The sequence below is a fragment of the Passer domesticus genome, chromosome 3 (assembly GCF_036417665.1).
Source record: "Passer domesticus isolate bPasDom1 chromosome 3, bPasDom1.hap1, whole genome shotgun sequence".
Classification (NCBI taxonomy): Eukaryota; Metazoa; Chordata; class Aves; order Passeriformes; family Passeridae; genus Passer; species Passer domesticus.
Genome location: NC_087476.1, coordinates 96905240 through 96922202, shown reverse-complemented (window position 1 = coordinate 96922202; position 16963 = coordinate 96905240). Strand labels below are relative to the sequence as shown.

The 16963-nt window shown below is 39.0% G+C and overlaps 1 protein-coding gene across 5 annotated transcripts in view; it reads right to left on the bottom strand.

Annotated features, from left to right (window-relative positions):
* Nucleotides 1-16963, bottom strand: part of LRFN2 (leucine rich repeat and fibronectin type III domain containing 2) — a 212168-nt gene that overhangs the window by 45775 nt on the left and 149430 nt on the right. For 4 of the 5 annotated variants that reach the window (XM_064414518.1, XM_064414519.1, XM_064414517.1 and 1 more), the window contains one exon: nucleotides 9626-16963. The exons of the other annotated variant lie outside the window; for it this stretch is intronic. In XM_064414518.1, coding sequence (XP_064270588.1) covers nucleotides 16045-16963 — 919 coding nt within the window. In that variant the 3' untranslated portion in view covers nucleotides 9626-16044. Of the gene's footprint in view, nucleotides 1-9625 lie in introns of those variants that run through there. 5 annotated transcript variants of the gene reach the window in all.

Genomic DNA, 16963 nt, shown 5'->3' with positions numbered 1-16963 from the left:
AGGAATATTTTGATCATCTTTTCAGGATTATTCTAAGAATTTGTCTGGAATTTGACAACAGCATTTTCTCCAAACTTCATCAAGTAATACAGTCAACTAAGTTGTGTGGCAGTAATGTGCAGGGAAACCTGTGTTGTACCACTACTGAATCCCATTCAGAAGTAAAATAGAAGTTTATGCCTATCAAAAGGACCAAAAACTCTGAACATGATACTTAAGGAAGTTGCCTGCACAATTTGTAACCAGTTTAATTATATTATGTACAGAGATGTTCAATCAATGTGTGGACCAACCAAAACATATGCTAAATGTGATATTTCTATTAAGTTTTGCAGCATAATCAAACCACATAGCACAGCACACTGCCAAAACTGTCATGTGGCTGATATAGACTTAAGGGACATAAAAAATTAGAGCTTTTGAAAGTACAGTATTTCTTTATGTCAAAGATTATGGCATTGAAACAAATAATATTGATTAGTCATATGGATGTCTTTATTAGCACTTCATAAGAAATAGATTTCTTGTTCTATGAAAATTTAATACTGAAAAAAGCATTCATTTCCAACAGAAATACAAAAGAAAGCCATTCTTTAATTTATTTTTCATCATCCAGTTGTATTTTTTCATTTCAAAATGAAAGAAAAAACCTTTCTTATTAGAAAATGATGCCTTCTATTTGTGAAAAGGAGCTGAAATGTCCTTTTATGACAGTTCTGCTGTATTTTCCTGAAATACTGTGCAAAAAAATATGCCTCATGAGGAATGGCCTACTCACAGAAATACTTTTTATTTTATTAATCAGTCACTTCTGACTAGAAATGAAAAAAAAAAGTCCCCTCTTTCAGTCCTAGACAATATAACACATACAGGTCTGGGATAATTCCATTGGTTTTAATTGATTCTAATTTTTACTATTGTGAAAGAGTTTGGTATCATGTCTCAAAATTTGCTTGAAACTGTGTAAATCCTTCCAGTTTCCTAGTATAACAGTGATAAACTCTCTGATGAAAGTCTAGTTTTGCACAGGATCTGGAAAGAGAAGGCATTTTTCCTTCTTATGATGTATTCAGAACCTGTAGTCTCTGCCTTTACTATAGTGTTTCTCTTCTCCCTTTTTATTTGCTTTTATTCCAACCTTGCTTCAGTCTCTTGCATGGCACTGGGTTCACTGCTTCCCCTACTTTGCTCCCAAACATTAGAAAGGCAAGGAGAGCTTTCATTTTAAAAGAATTGAACTGTGGGTGCAAGTAACATGGAAAAATGCACCCTATTCTGTATTTGGCATAGGGAGGCAGGTACAGGGCTTGACTTCATTTGTAACTATTTCTTTTTTAGTTTCTCGAAACTAGAGACTGGCATCTTTTTTCCATTGTTCCCTTATATTTTCCAGTGTGCTTCATTCACAAGGAAAAGTGGGCATTTTTAAGGCAGAACCAGCAGCTGTTTAGAAAAGAAAGAAGCAAATATTAGCTCTGCCAAAGGGCCATTACATAGGTGGAAAAAGCATAAGTAAGCACAATTAGTGCTTCACAAACCCAAGGGCTACACAGCCATGGTGGGTCAAGACCACTGGGCTCAGAACAGCCTCTCAGGGAGCCGTATGTATGCAGAAAGCAAGGAAAATAATGATGAACTGGATAAAAAGTACAGGCTCCTGAAATACTAACAACAGACTTGCTCTGCAGCTCTTTTTTGTTTGTTTTGTTGCTTCCATGGCAAGACAACCACCTAAGAAAGTCAAGAATGAAATGGATTTTTTCTTTGGAGCTGTGATATAAATGGTGCTTAAGGACATTTTTCCTCAGATTTGTCCATTCCTCTTAGGTACTCTTTGTCTCTGTAAAACTATTGTGAATCCAGTGCTATTTGTACTGACTTCTTCGCCTACCTGCGTATTTTCTTGCCTTTAGAGAATCCTGCATGCAGTTTTTGTTACCTGTCCTGATTTCTTTTTTTTTTTTTTAAACTTTGTGCTGGGGCTATCAAAAAAAAAAAAAAAAAGACTGCCTGCCAAAATGTCACCTCTCATTTAGGGGTGCTGTTTATTTTATCTGTCTCTGGACTCTCTCCTTGTTCCCTGCCTTTCCCTAGCAAGTGAGAGAGGCAGCCCCTTCCTCTGAGCCGTATTTCACATGGGATAAATCTATCTCACACAAGCAGCAGGAAGGGATTTGTCTGTGCTGTGTCTCTAATCCAGTCTAATTCAGAGCAGATGGCTCAGGGAGCTGTGCATGTGGCCACCTGCACTACCAGCCCGACTGTCCCCATGCCAGCGTTTGCTCCCGTCAGCCTGGGAATCCCCACCCACCCGTGCAACCCCAGGGGCAGGAGGCTCCCATGCTGTGTGCCCCTGGAGGAGCCCGCAGAATCTTTTCACATGCCTGCCTCACTTAATTATTTATAATCTTCTGGAAGAAGGTAGTTAACCTTAAACCTCATTCTGTCCCTTAAAATCCGGTGACCTGGAGGGTGTGGAGGAGGGCTGCTATCCCGTTAGCGGCTTAGCGCGCAGGGGCTGGAGCCCCCAGGGACGCAGGGAGCTGCAGGTGCAGTGTGTGATGCTCAGCTGAGACACATCGATTTGGCAGTGAGAAGTTGCTATTTTCCCCTTGAACGGCTGGGTTAAGCACACCCTTGGAATAGCTGACAATGGGTTTCCCTAGTAGGGCCTGAGAAGGGCTGTCTTCTCTGGTGGGTCTCACGGAATCTCCAGTTTAAATGTCCTGCAGCAGGCTGTCAACTCTGACAGGTATTGTAAATGACAAAGTCAACAGGCTTTATTTTGAAGGGAGAAAGGATGTGGTTTCCTTCTTAGCCAGTCTGACACACAGGATGGAAGGCCTTAAGTTTTCAAAACTCGTGACCAAGGCTCACCGCAACCCAAACACAAGATATTATCGTGTTAAAATAAAAAAATTGGCATTTGAATTACATTTTGATCTTCAAATTTAGTCAAGAGGTTTTTTGCCATAGTCTGGAGGGCTAAAAACTTTTTTTTTTTTTAAATGGAAGCTGACAATCTGTCAAAATAATTTAAGTATAGGACATTTATGAAAGATACTAAATATAGCAGTGTCATGATAAAAATCACTGACTTTGGATCCATTCTTTGCCTTGAAGCACACAGAGAGACAGACCTCAGAATTTTCATGCCAGCAAGAGCAGTTGCAGATCCCATCATTATTTACCTAAATGAAACATATAACTCTTTTACCAAAATGTTTTCTGCTAGAAATCAGCCTAATTAGTGGATGCAGACTGAATACTTATTCTGTCCCCATCAATCCAGTATCTGAATGGCTCAAAAAATTAAAATATACTAAAAATTTCAAGGTCACTGTCTGTTTGAGAGAGTAGACTCTCTTCTCTATGAAGAACTATTTGATTTTTTTTTTAAAAACGTGATTCTGCACTTGATTTTGCATGTGATCTGTTAGTACTATAAGTTTATGGGGTGATCATGTTAAAAAGAGACAAGATTTGAAGTTGTAATCAGGGTAGTTTGTGGTTTTGGTCATTAATCAGTGTAAGGTCAGCTATTCCAAAAAATTATTGGTATTTAATACATAAATTTTTCCTGCTTGTATCCACTTAAAAGAGCACATGGGCAGTATACAGGCATGAGGATATACACATTCCCCACACAGCAGGCAGAAAGAAGAGCAGAATATCACATTAAAAGGTGTCTTTGACAGAAGGATAAACTCAGTAATTAAATATTCAAATTCCAACGCACCAGGTGGGGATAAGTTTAGAAACCCAGCACCAAAGGAATACATTGATTGCTACTGAGTTTAATTTTACTCTTCTGCTCCACAGTGTAGGGGAGAAAATCATGGGAAGATCACGTAAACCAATCCTGCACCCATAAGTTGATAAGTTTTCATACCCTGCCTCATCTTGCTGTATTCTCATTTCCCTGATTCACACAGGTCTTGCAGCAAAATTCTAATCCTAATCCCTGATGCTTTTTATGTGTCCAGTCGTCACAGAAATGAAACCATACCTAAAGGGGCAGTGTCTGAAGTTCTTCTCTTTTGGAAAGAGGTATCCACCAGGGGGAAATGAAGTGTAGTGAAGAGAGTCACTGATTTTCCAGAAGGAATTAATAGCATGATCAGCACTAGAGACAGACAGCTGCTTGTACAGTGTCTTTGCATCCAGCCTCTCTGCTTGGACACCCTCCCTTTCTGTAAGCTTGGCCATTTTACTTTTTTTTGGTGAGAAAAATGAAAATTCTATGTCTTTCACTGTTTTTGGGTTTTTTTTTTTTTTTTTTTTTTTGTTTTTTTTTGGTTGTTTTTTGTTTGTTTTTTTTTTTCCCAGACATTTCCAAATTGCCTGTATATTTTCACAGGCTTATTGAAAGACAGCAATCAAAACCCTGCATGTACTTTTTTTCTTTCACAACAAACCTATAAAAAGCGTATCCTAAAAGGAAAGCAGTTGCTTGAAATCTCCCCTGGTAGTAATAGGATAGTTGCACTGTCAGTACCTGGATCAATGCAGACCTATGTGCAGTCTGAGCTTTCAGTTTCAAAGAGAGAATATATAGTCATATAAACATATGACTATATAAACCAGAGATAAGATGCGCAATAAATTGAAACAGAATATTTGTATGTGTGTGAAAGAAAAGAGAAGAGAGATCAATGAAGAGGCAAGGACATGCTTCATTTCTGTCAGTTCTTACTGTAAATTTGAGGAAATCAGCTGTTGCCACCCGTGATCAGAGAACTATGTGTAAATTCAGTTTTCAGACAGCCTCAGAACTGTGTAATGGACAGACAGGAACGGAGACAATGATGCTGTGTACTTTCAGTGCCTGAGATTTGTACAGTCTGTCAGCCATTGACTGATGCACTGCATGGAAGTCAAATATGAAAACTATTGAAGAAATGTATTTTCATAGAAGTCAAAAATCTTGTGCCATGTAGTGAACTGCAAAAAAACGAGCCCTGTTTTTTGCCTGCTTCTTATCCTCCATACATATAGAAATTTTCACATGCTCTCCAAGGTTTTCTGCAAGACCAGCACTGCCAGGTCATTGACACCTTGCTATTATGGTGACAGAATTCAGAATTCAACATAATTTAAAAAATTGTAGATTATTTCCTGCAAATCTGGGTGATTCTTCCTTCTGAGACAAGAAGAAGGTCCTAACAAAATGTGTGGAGCATGAATTCACTCAAAAAGCTCTCACTGGATTAGTATTTGCAGCACTTAGTATTTCTGTTATCAGCACTTCTGTTATCAGCACTAAGTGCTGTAGGATGTCTGCACCTTAAGATAGGTCAAAATTTATTGAATAGGAGATCAGGTCAATACATATAGTGGTTTGGTTTTTTGTTTGCTTACTGGAGCAAATTAATGTTTGCTCTAGGTCAGCAATTTTATTTAGGCACCCTAGGCCAGATTATTTAATTTGAATAAATTGAAAGAATTATTCAATTTGAATAATTGAAATTTGGGTTATACCCATATATAAAAACTGGGAAGTGTCCCTGGTTCCTCTAACATTTCTTCTCAATGTTTTATAAGAACTCTGCCTTTGAGGGAGAGGGCGATACAGCCAGAAAAAAAACCTGAGTGATGTAAAACTTGAATACTGACTAATTTAGATGTTTTTATAAAGTCTTGCAGACTTCTCTCCACAAACCATTAAGTCCTAATTGCCACACTAATGTTATTTTATATTGTAAGTGCAGCTCCTGAGTCCTGATATTATGGCACCCAGTGGAATTAAAGCAGGCACTTAGCTTTACCACCTTCTCTGCTGTAACCTTTTCAATCTGTGATTATTATTCTGTCAATGCACACTTGTTCATTATTACTTAAAGGTGTCATCCCTTCCTCCAGGAAGACACGCTGCTGTGTAAATTAGGGCCATAACTAACCTGGTTCAGTGCTGAAGCAAGCGCCTTTCTTCTGACAAGACATGAATTAAGGGCTTCTTTCCTCCCACTGGAAGGAGCCTCTCTCCTTCATTCCTAATAAGGGCAATGCTGAGGTGGTTTAAAAGGCTCTTTTCTGTTAAAGGGGTTTGATCTGTGATAATCTCCTATAATCTGGATCCTAGGAGCAAACTGAATATTAGGTCTGGATCGCAAATCCACTCTCAGCCTTTTAAAAAATTATTTATTTATTTCAAAACTAATTTGAATATATTACCTTCCTTTTCCCTTCCATAAAGGACATTAAGGAAAAGCCTTTCAAATTTGATTAACTAATATTAGTTAATCCCACTTATGGTAATTGCATTTCTCCTTGAGGAATTTAAAACCCTTTTAGAAATTGTACAGTCTTGGGTTGCAAACTACATGCTATAACCTCACGTCAGCTTCTCACCTCATTTTCTTGCTCTGAGTGTAGATGCAGCAGAGTTCAGGAAACATTATAATTTCCATTTTAACTCACCATTAAAGCTCTTAGAGTTACATTTTCCAGATAAATCATCTAATGAATTTTGTTTTGTTTCTGTTGTGTTTTGATTTGTGAATTGCTTCTGATATACCCTAATGTTAGCAAGTCTTAGAATCACTTGCAGATATTTTTGCAGAAGGAGGTTTTATGCTAGGATTTGTAGTTATATTGCTAATTTCAGCTGTTACATTCCTTCTACAGCTATTTGTGGTAAAACTAATATTATCACTTCAACTCCCTTACTGCACCAGAATAATTTTGTCTACGGTCAAGTGATGAAGAGGACATGACAAACAGCAAATATTGAGTGGAAAATACTTGTACTCATGTGGGAGTACTGCACCCTAATACAGGCAGTGGTAGAAAGACCATTCCTCATGCAGTCATATGCATAAAAAGTAACTGACAAAGATATTTAAGAGTTGAAGACAACATGGAGTGAGAAAACCACACCAATACCACACATATTTTGAGTCTGTCTGGATTGTCACCAACAGAGGTAGTAAAGAGAGCATCATTCCTTCCTCAGCTGCTTAGCATCAGGTAAAAAATAACAGGGGACAAAACATCCAAGGGAAATTTTTATCATTGGGAAAATATCCCCCCACTCTTTTGGGAAAGACTACTAAATAAATCCTGCTTTAAGAGATGGAGATGACAGAAAAGAAGACAAGAATTTAGACGTGTAGAACTGCTGTAATTTATACAGGTTTCTAGCACTGTTTAGGTTATACTTAGGGTTTTGAGGGAGTTTAAGACCAGGTTTTGGGCAGAAAGCATATGTGGATAGTCATATGTCAATATGTATCCTAATGTCAATAGTTATTTCATATTTAGCTCTTATTTTCCCACTCTGGTTCGTACTAAGGGTATAAATTCCTGAAAGACTGAATATTTTTTTTGGTGGATTTTGAAAAATATATGGCATCTGTGTGGGATTTCATTCTGAACAACAGTGTGGCCCATCTATATATACCACAAAAAATGGGAACATGCCACACTGCATTCTACATTTATGGGAATGAAGTTATATAACTACATTAAATAAATATTTACAGTAATTAGCTTACTAAACATATAGAGCAGATAGTCAAAAATATTCAGGAAACAATAAGGCACCTGAAGGGTAGGACATCCTCTCTTCACTAAAATCCAGGTCACCTGTCCTGGAGTTTAATTCTGGAGCTCCTCACCTGGTATCATCCATATTAATGACAGACGCAATTTAAACATGGTGACATTAATAGCAAATCTAACATATCTGACATAGTAATACATTTTAGCTCCTTAAAAACTGGCTCAGCAGTTTGGTATTCTTAATGTCTATGCTTTGCATCCTGCTGGAAGCATGGCAAACCTAGAGACTCTGTTTAGCCTGTATTTATGGTTAATTGTTTGCTCAGTGATTGTTCTGGAAAAATCACACTGAAATGGCCACTCCCAAATTATTAATTAGGAGTGAAAATATAGCAATGTCCCCAGTATTGAACTGAGTTCATGCACCCATTGAGAGAACACTAAAGGATGATAACAGATACATCTCCAGAAATTTGGGTCCTCAGTTTGTGAGTGATGAAGGATCTCAGTTCATTTGGTTGTCTTGTTAACACTGAAGAATTCAAACAACTGTAATTGTAATCATCAGTTACAATTACAGTTGTAATTGTAAGTCAGTGCAGTCAGCAGCAAAGTTGCAGTAGAGTAACTGAGAACGGAGCACGGCCAGAAATCACATCAGCCATGTTCATTCTCCTGTCATGTGCAGCTACTTCATGGCACTGACTGGGCTGGTATGTACAGCAAATGAAAAATAGCCTCTTGCCCAAAATAGAATGATAAATCAGTAAAGAAAGGAAACAGAGAAGGAATAAAATCTCATAAGGGGATGGGAAAGGGGGTTGGAGGGGTAGGAGAGGAGTGATGAGGAAGGTGATGAGTCCTGGAAGGTCAGGCTAGAGATGTAAGTTCCTTCCATTTCAAATAAACTCAAGTCCTTACAGTCTGATCCAAATGGCAGAAGTGAGGTTCTCCTTCTAGACTGACTTTCTGCAGGATTCTGTAACCTAAATTCCCCAAGGAGGGAAATGTTCCTGAACCTTATTCAGATTGTGTTTCGTGGTCTCTGTAAAGGAAATAAAACCCCGGTGGCTTCACTCTGATTCTGGTGGCCCAGACCAGCAGTAATGCTCTGATTTGGGCACCCAGCGGGTACAGGAAACTGCAGCCCAGAAGTTGCAGCCAAAACTGCATTGCTCTCATCTGCATTCATGACTTCTAACCAGTGCTGCCCATTAGTCAACACTCAGCATATCACAGACAGCTACATTTCAATCATTTGGGTCTGTGCAGTTATTTTGGATGTGTTTGTGTAGCAGACCAACCATACAGCAAGCTGAGGCTCTCTGGCAGTTGTTAAAAGCATTTGTACTAATGGCCTCAGGCCTGTTTGCATTTTCATGCACCTGCTGAGCTTGGAATTGGCCTCACAGCTTGATTTTAAAGGTCCACAATCCCACTGGGGTTTCTTCAGTAGAAAGCCATAATTTATGGTCTTCTATTAAACAAGAAAATACACCAGTTTCTTATATCAAATTGGTGCTATATTGGGTGTTTCTTATCTGATCTCCAGATGTTATTACACAACGTGGTAATATGCAATGATCTCTTAGAAGATGGATCTTTTTTCTACAGAAGTTTTTTATTATACGTACATCCAGAGGTGTATTTGAAAACAAGAATGAGTAACTGGTACTTTTTTCTCAAAACTAGGTAAGGAAGTCACTGTTTGAGGTGATGGAGTTTTTGTTTGTTTGTTTGTTTTTTGGGTTTTTTTGCATTAGGCCCAAAGTTTTATATTTTATAAAGTTGTTATGTGTTTTAATGTTGTTGCTGCTTCTGTTGCCAAGCACTTTGGTCTGCATTTAGTGACAGTGAAGCACACAGAAGGTGCACTGTATCCTTCTTGCAAATGAGTAATATTCTCATAATCTCTGCAAATATTCACCTGTCCATTTCCAAGTCCCTCAGGCAACCCAGTCAACCAGGCAACCAGATGACAAGAACTATCTTGTTTTAAAGTCAGGCTTTAGAGACACAAAGGCAGGAACTCTAAAAGAAGAGGAAGCATTCAGAGCTTTTTTTTTTTTTGTCCTAGTTTTAAATCTGCTGTGCTTTATTTTTCAGAAGAAATTCTTTGCTTCTTGATGGAGAAGGGGATAAGGATGTGCAGCCCATCAAACTTTGGGACACAGTTCTCTGAAGTCTTCCTAAAGGTACTTTCTCTGAAATAACTAGTGTCATATCACAGGATACTACGATATAATGATTTATTAGACATGGAATAGCTGGATCTAACATGTTCCTACATCTCCATGCCTCCTGTCTCATCTGTGACCTCTTTGGATCCTGCTTCAGCAGCCTTTGTGCATGACTGTTCTACCAGTGACAGCATCCAACTCCCTGCTGCAGCAGCACTTGGATCTCATCCATCTGAGGAGCACCATTTTTCTGTCCATGGCACATCACATTTATGAGCCTAATTATTTGAAGTTTTCCTTCTCTGACTCATGTTCAAAGGAAGGAAGATTAACACATCCGCTTTTTGGATTTTACTTTAAATCTCATCAAGACTCAGGGTATAAAGATGGCATTTTGTCATGCCTTTGCCTTCTCAGATCGTGCATTTCATGCCTGTAAACCAACAGCACTGTCAAAGAGGAACAGCTTCCCTGAAACAACAGCCTTTTTTTCCTGTTCAGACACCTATCTTGTGATTTGACACATAAATGGTATATGTGGTGTTTAACAGCCCAGCATTAAACTAGTCTGCATTATTCATTGAAGAGGAGTATTAATATTTTTAAAATTACTAGTCCCACAGAAGGAACTTGAAAAGTGTCATCTAAGATATCTATTCACTTTCTCATTGCATGAAAAAATATTATGGGCAAACTTTTGCCATAAGTTGATGCCCACCTCTGTAACTGCACAGGTAACTAAGATTTGTGGATTCAAAGTTATTAATTTCTTCTTGTACAGGCCGTTGATTTTCAGTGATTCTCTTTCCCACCAGTTTCTCCAGCCTTGCACCTGGGCACCTCATGTGACTGAGTATAACATGAGATCCTGCCTTCTCCCAAGAAACAAGGTAACTAACTAATGCACAACATGGTCAGAGCACATTTAAGAGCCCAAACAAGGACAGTGAATGCAGAACAGTAACTCCCTGTGGCTGCTTGCCTCCCTGCAGAACACAAGTCCTCATTGACAGGAGACTTATCTGCATCATGTGGTGGGAGCATCAGCTGAATAAATGAGCTAACAGAGTTGAGCCTTCGCTGTGGTGGTAGGAAATGAAGGAACCCATTCACCAATTAACTTTATTTTAAGCACTGATGTCTCCCAGCTGGGATGAAGTACATCTTATCAACTAATTTGTTTCTTATAAGGAAGAGGTTTCTGCTCTCTCTCTCTCCCTTTCTTCCACTAGTATTTAATGAAAAATGAAAATGTACCTTTATTACCAAGCTAGGAAACCTGTACATCATAAACCATACAGATAAAGAGTGCAAAATTTACACATGTGCATGGGGATGTATATGCATGCATACAAATGCCTGCACTTGCTGATATATCTGTATCTGGATGTGTATTTATATTTCTGACATTTGCCATCTGTTGGAAGTGTAATACCGGGAATAAGCATCTGGCACTGTTTCGTGTAGTAGGGCCTTCTGACAGCTGATGCTAAGGAGTGCTGTACCTTTGGGGATTAAGGAGTGGTTAATTAGGACAAGGAAAACATACTGCAGAACATAAAATTCCTATATTGAAAGCAAGAGTTTCAAGGCACTCTGATTTGGTTTTCATCAGGCCCACAGCCTAAAACCAACCCTAATTTAATGTTTTCAGAGGGATTTCATCATCATGTTTAGGGGAATTTAAAGGTGAAATATGCAAGATATTAATAAAGTTTATCGATAATTCCACATCCAGAATTGTCCAATTACAAACACTGAACACAGAGAGTCACTGAGAAAAGGTTCCAGAGAAACAGGCTGCAAGGGGTAGAAGGGGGTACTGTGGCACCATATGGTGTACTGTGGTTTATCCACGGGCTAATGGGTGCAAAACATTGCAAGCAGATGTGACATTCAGGCTGTTCAAAGACTAAAATGTTTTCTTAGCTATCAGGTGCAATTATTCATTGCCCTCCAGGTTAGAATGTGCTTAAATTTGTTGTATTAAAGTTGCTGCATTTATTGCACTCATTCAGAAACCTCCAAGGGCTGTCTTTTTTTACGTCTTTGCAACCCTTTGCTGGGTGAAGAGTTGGAAATGAAACAAGCAGAATATTATTTTCTTCTCTTGCCAGAGCAGATCAGTCCCATGATTTGAAATATAAACAAGTTTAGAAAAGGAAAATCTACCACCTTTTCAATCTCACATCATGTTGAGCAGAGACACCTCTCATTTCTTTTTTATGCATTGCTGTATAAATGAATTAATCCTAATCATAACCAAGTACCACGTGTAGTTTGGAGACATTTCAAATGAGTTATCTTCCTCTAAGGAAAGTGGGAAAGTTTGCTGTGCTCTAGGCTGATAAACTCAGAAAGAACATTTGAAACCAGAAATATATTCTAATTAATGTAATCTGTAAAGATATAAATGTAAGGAAATAGTCTGGTCTGCTTTGCTATGCATATGTACATACAGAGGCACACACACACTTTTATTTTCGTTTCATACAACCATTTGGTTCTTAGCAGACATCAAATGAAATCCACATAATCACTACTTTCAGAAATTTTCATTTTGTTATCTTGCTTAATATTCTCCAGAATGATAGGATGATATTTTGGGGATTTGGGTTGGATTTTTAGCAGGCCTAACTGTGTAATTTAACAGTAGAATCATATCTTCTTTCAAGCCAACGACATACACTTTTAGAAAAAAAGCTACTTCCACTATTATAAAACCCCTCAAAAAATTAACTTACAGGAGTTACATATGCATATGCAGATGTCTTCAATTATTCCCATAGACTTCACTTTAAATTCTCTAGCCCCCCCTAATTTCTTGGACTTTTCTTTTTGAAGGCTCCTGTTGATCTCTGTTTTTCTCCTTACTATCTGCGCTACCTGACCTTTGTCCCTAAAACAGGGTTGGTGCAGCTGCACATCCGACTACCCCATATGAACTTGAGAGACACCATATAAACTTGTCAGTGTAGAAATTCTCTCTTCTTCTCTCTTCTGAGTCGAGAGGGCTAGGCCATTGAATCCTCAATGATGAATGAAAATATTTATTGCACCAAGTAAGGGGGCACCTACGTGTCATTTCAGGAAACAGTGATGTGCGGTTGTGCTCAGAAGTGAGGCAAAAAAGAATCCCTACTATGGTACTATGGCAGCTCTACAGGAGAATAATCAAACCCAGAGGTGCTGAGTGAGGTACACAAGGAAAACAGAGGGAAGGTAGAGATTGGTCAGATTGTGTGTGGAGGACCCTGTGGCCCTAATTGCACTTTAGCAATTGGGGCGTGGATTCAGGCTGTAACCCAAACTGCAGAGCTGCCTTCAGCAGCTCTCAGAGGGATACAGAGGAAGCCACAGGATAATTCCATAGGCCTGTTATGTTGATAGTGGAAATAGAGCAGTGACTGGTGGCACCTGAAGGATGATCACAACCCATAAGTAACTCCAACCCTTTCTGATGGCTGGCCACTTGCTGACTCAATGTGAGGCTCCCTGCCTCACCCCTGTGTCCCTCAATCCTTTCCTCCCAAGTACTGTGAGCACAAAAGGTAGGTGCCCGGTGCCTGTTTAATTTTGCTCAGTATTTGCAAATCAGCTGGTGTGGATTGAGCCTCATTCATTAAAGCTAAATGAATTAATATTATGATTAACCATAATAAATGCAGCTGCTAGAGTGTGGAATTTATTACCTTGGTACTTTGGCAACTATCCATTATTTTAAAACTGCATCTGTTGGCTTACTTCTTTTAATTTTATATGTGAATGTGAAAGAGTATTCATCTTTAAGTGATATATTTTGAAAATTCATGGCTGCATATGTTACTAATATTTAAGATGAACTCAATGTCTAAATTAAAAACAACCCAGATGTCATGTTCAGAGTGAAGTAGCAACATAAAAATATCCAACTGCACCATAGTGGAACAAGGAAAAGAAAATAACTAACTCACTACAAGAATTTCTTTAAGAGTTTTCAGTGCAACATAAATGTACATGTCATTAATGGTTAATATGAACTGCCATCTGGACAGTTGGATTATGTAGATTCTGGCACTGGAGGTGTCATTCGTCTCAGAAAGTGTGAGAAAAGCAGAGAGTTTGAAAAATGTTCCAAACAAAGTTTGACTGGATGTCTCTTGAAACTATTAATGCTGTTGGCGAGCAAGAATCTGAGCAAAAACCTACGGAAAGTTGGGTCCTAAGTCTAAAAATGCTACCTCTTCTGTCTGGGGATTTTAGATCAGGGTTCAGAGTACTTTAGTAAATTAGACCTGTATAAATGAAACGACAGAAAAAGAGGTGAAATGCCTTTTACAAGATCTTTTTTCATGCATTCCAAAAAGGTATGTATTTCTTGATTCCTGCTTTATACCTAAAATCCTGACGTCAGAGACAGTTTGTGGGAAAGAAAAAGCAAACATCTAAATTTTAAAGATAATTTAAAAAATAATTACTTCTTAGGTTTCAAAGCAGACCACAGAATAACAAATAAATTAAAAGCAGGGGCTTTTTTTTTCGCAAGGATGTTTTTACTGTACATTTTGTAGCAAAAGAAAAAAAAAAGAGAAAATAAAGGAAAAAAATATTCTGATCACAGGGATGTCGTTATCTAAAACTCCAAGTAGGAAACATGACGAATACAAGATCAAGTACACAGCCATGTCACAATATATCTCTGAAACTTTTAAAAAAAATATACATAGAGTTTTTTCATGTGTTATTTTCTCTGTGCCTTGCATACTTTCTCCACCTCTTTTACAAAATCATAGTAACAATGTGCAATTTCAGAATGGTTCTCAACAGCTGGTCAAACAAATAAATGGACAAATGACAGGACAGTTACAGTAGCCAGCAGAATGCTAGAAATCACAGTAAAATTGGTAAGGAAAATAAATTCTGCTGGATGGGCCATGTGTATTTTCTACAACCACAGCAATGCTCACCAACAACCAATTTGAGAATCCGTTTACAAACCCTGAAGATCTCCTGTTATAAGTATCTTCCTGAGGATGAGAGACAGGAGAGTAGGGGTGCACCAGACTGGGGAAGGGCTTTATGTAATGCAGGGGATACATGGGACACCCCCGCCTCTGTGATACCCAAATTTTACTCAGCTTCTGTTGAGTAATTTGGAATATAACCAATCCCCTGAAATACACAAAAACTTAATTTTTCTGATGTTACTGATACAGTCAAGACACACAAGTCATGGTGACTGTACAGACAAAGAGTTTTTGTCACAGTAGGGTGCAAGTCTGTCATTTTAGTGGAGTGAGAGCATGACCCCTACCAGAAGCCACTGCTATCCATGATGTGGAGGGCTCCCAGGAGCTACTTTTCTTTCCCCTTTCTTTATCCTTTACTAGGGTATGCTGATAACTATTTTCCCCATCTTTGATAGCAACATCCCTACAGATATCGATATCTGCTGCAATCTGTCTTGAGCATTGACAGGGAGAGGTTATGAAGGAGATGGAAGAAAGAGGATGATTTTTTTAAAATTTGTCCCTAGATTTACTTTTTCCTAGGACAAAAAGGGATGGTATTAGAAGTGGGTTATACAGTACATCAGATATTTGAGCTTTGTACATATCCTCCTTTCCATCTGGGGAATTTGAGGAGGCTGAAAACAAAACCAAAATATGCATGGAAACATACCTTGGGTTGTGGGAAAAAAGCAACTCAAAAGTAGTAAAAAATCAAAACAGAAGAGAAATAATTAAATACCAACTAAAAGTCCATTCAACAGCAAATATTGTTTGCCCAAATGTCACAGTTAAGACCATGAGATTATGCTAAACAATCTACTCTGATCTGCCCCTCTGGGTGCCCTGCCTGCACTTTTGAGAAAATTCCTTGGAATGACAACCAGATAGATCCTAGCACCAGTCACATCCACAGAAGTGTATTTCTGTGGTTAAAAAAGAAGAAGAAAAAAAAAGGTGCCATTAAAAAAAAAACAAACCCCAAACAAAAAGAAAGAAAGAAAGAAAGTAAAAAGAAACATTGTAAAATTAAATTTCTGCTGTTAAAATCTTTTTCATCCTCCTTGTTTAATCTTGTGTGAAGGATCACCAGGAGTCTGAGTAACTTTTGGAAAGCAATGCTAAATACATCTAGCAAATTCCTTGAAACATTCACGCATGGTTTAGCTGGGGCCAGACAGGAATGGTACCATATGTGCCTATTCACATTTCATGACCCTCTTTCTCTTTTACTTTTCCTGTAACTTGCTTGCCTATCTTTTTGGCCAGTACAACAGAAAATGTTTCCTCCCCTCTCCTTCCAATTGCACGGCCCTGAAGCAAACCACTTTATAACACATGAGGGGAGAAGAGAAAGGGTGAGACACTGATATTTACACCGTGCTTTCCATTACCCACTCTGAGCTCCCAAAAGTCCCTTTGGCCCCTGTTAGGTCATTGTCATCATACTGCAAAAGCATGCCGTTGACCGAGAGGCTTCTCTTTGTCCAAATGTTTGTTATCTTTTTTGGGTAGGTGCAACACTGAGATGTGGCAAAGTCCCCCATGTCAAAAGAATGGCTACGTTTAGTTTTGCCCTCCAGAGGCAACATGAGGAAGCTGCGGAGTTTGGACTCTGTCTGGCCCAGCAGTGGCTCTTTGTCCGAGTGGCGGGCCACCGTGGAAGTTCTGGAGTCTGTCATTTCCTCCTTTTTCTGACATTTCAGTTCCAGGGAGGCAAAAGCTCCCATTAGCCGGTCAATATTGTGTTTTGACCGGGAAGGAGGCCTCCATTTACTGGACAATGTGCCCTGTTCACTTTGGAGGCTGTAGTTGTCACAGTCACGGCTATTTGCGGAGCTGGAGGAAGAGGAGATGCTGCTCCGCGCAGACTGACAGTTAAATTCCATAAGTTCATTTCTCACCACCACTTTGGGATTGACCTGGGGCAAGACTCCGTTCTGAACTGGTTGTGCTCCATTTGTCTGTGAGTAGACGTTGCTGACATTTGACATCTTGCCCTGGGAATTGTTGCAGACCTTATAGCGGACCATGAGAATTACAATGAATACCAACAGGGTTGCCACAATGATGCCTCCAATGATTAGAATCATGGTCCCACCCAGGAACTGACTGTGCATCGACTGGCACTGAGGGTAGTCTTCTTTGGTGAAGAACTGGGCACATCCCACAATATTGGTGGCAGTAAGGGTTGTGGCCGTGTCATCCCACATTGCCAGGACACAGAGGTCATAGCCTGTTCCAGAAACAAGGTTGGTTACAACAAAGGCCTTGTTTGTAGCTGGTATCATC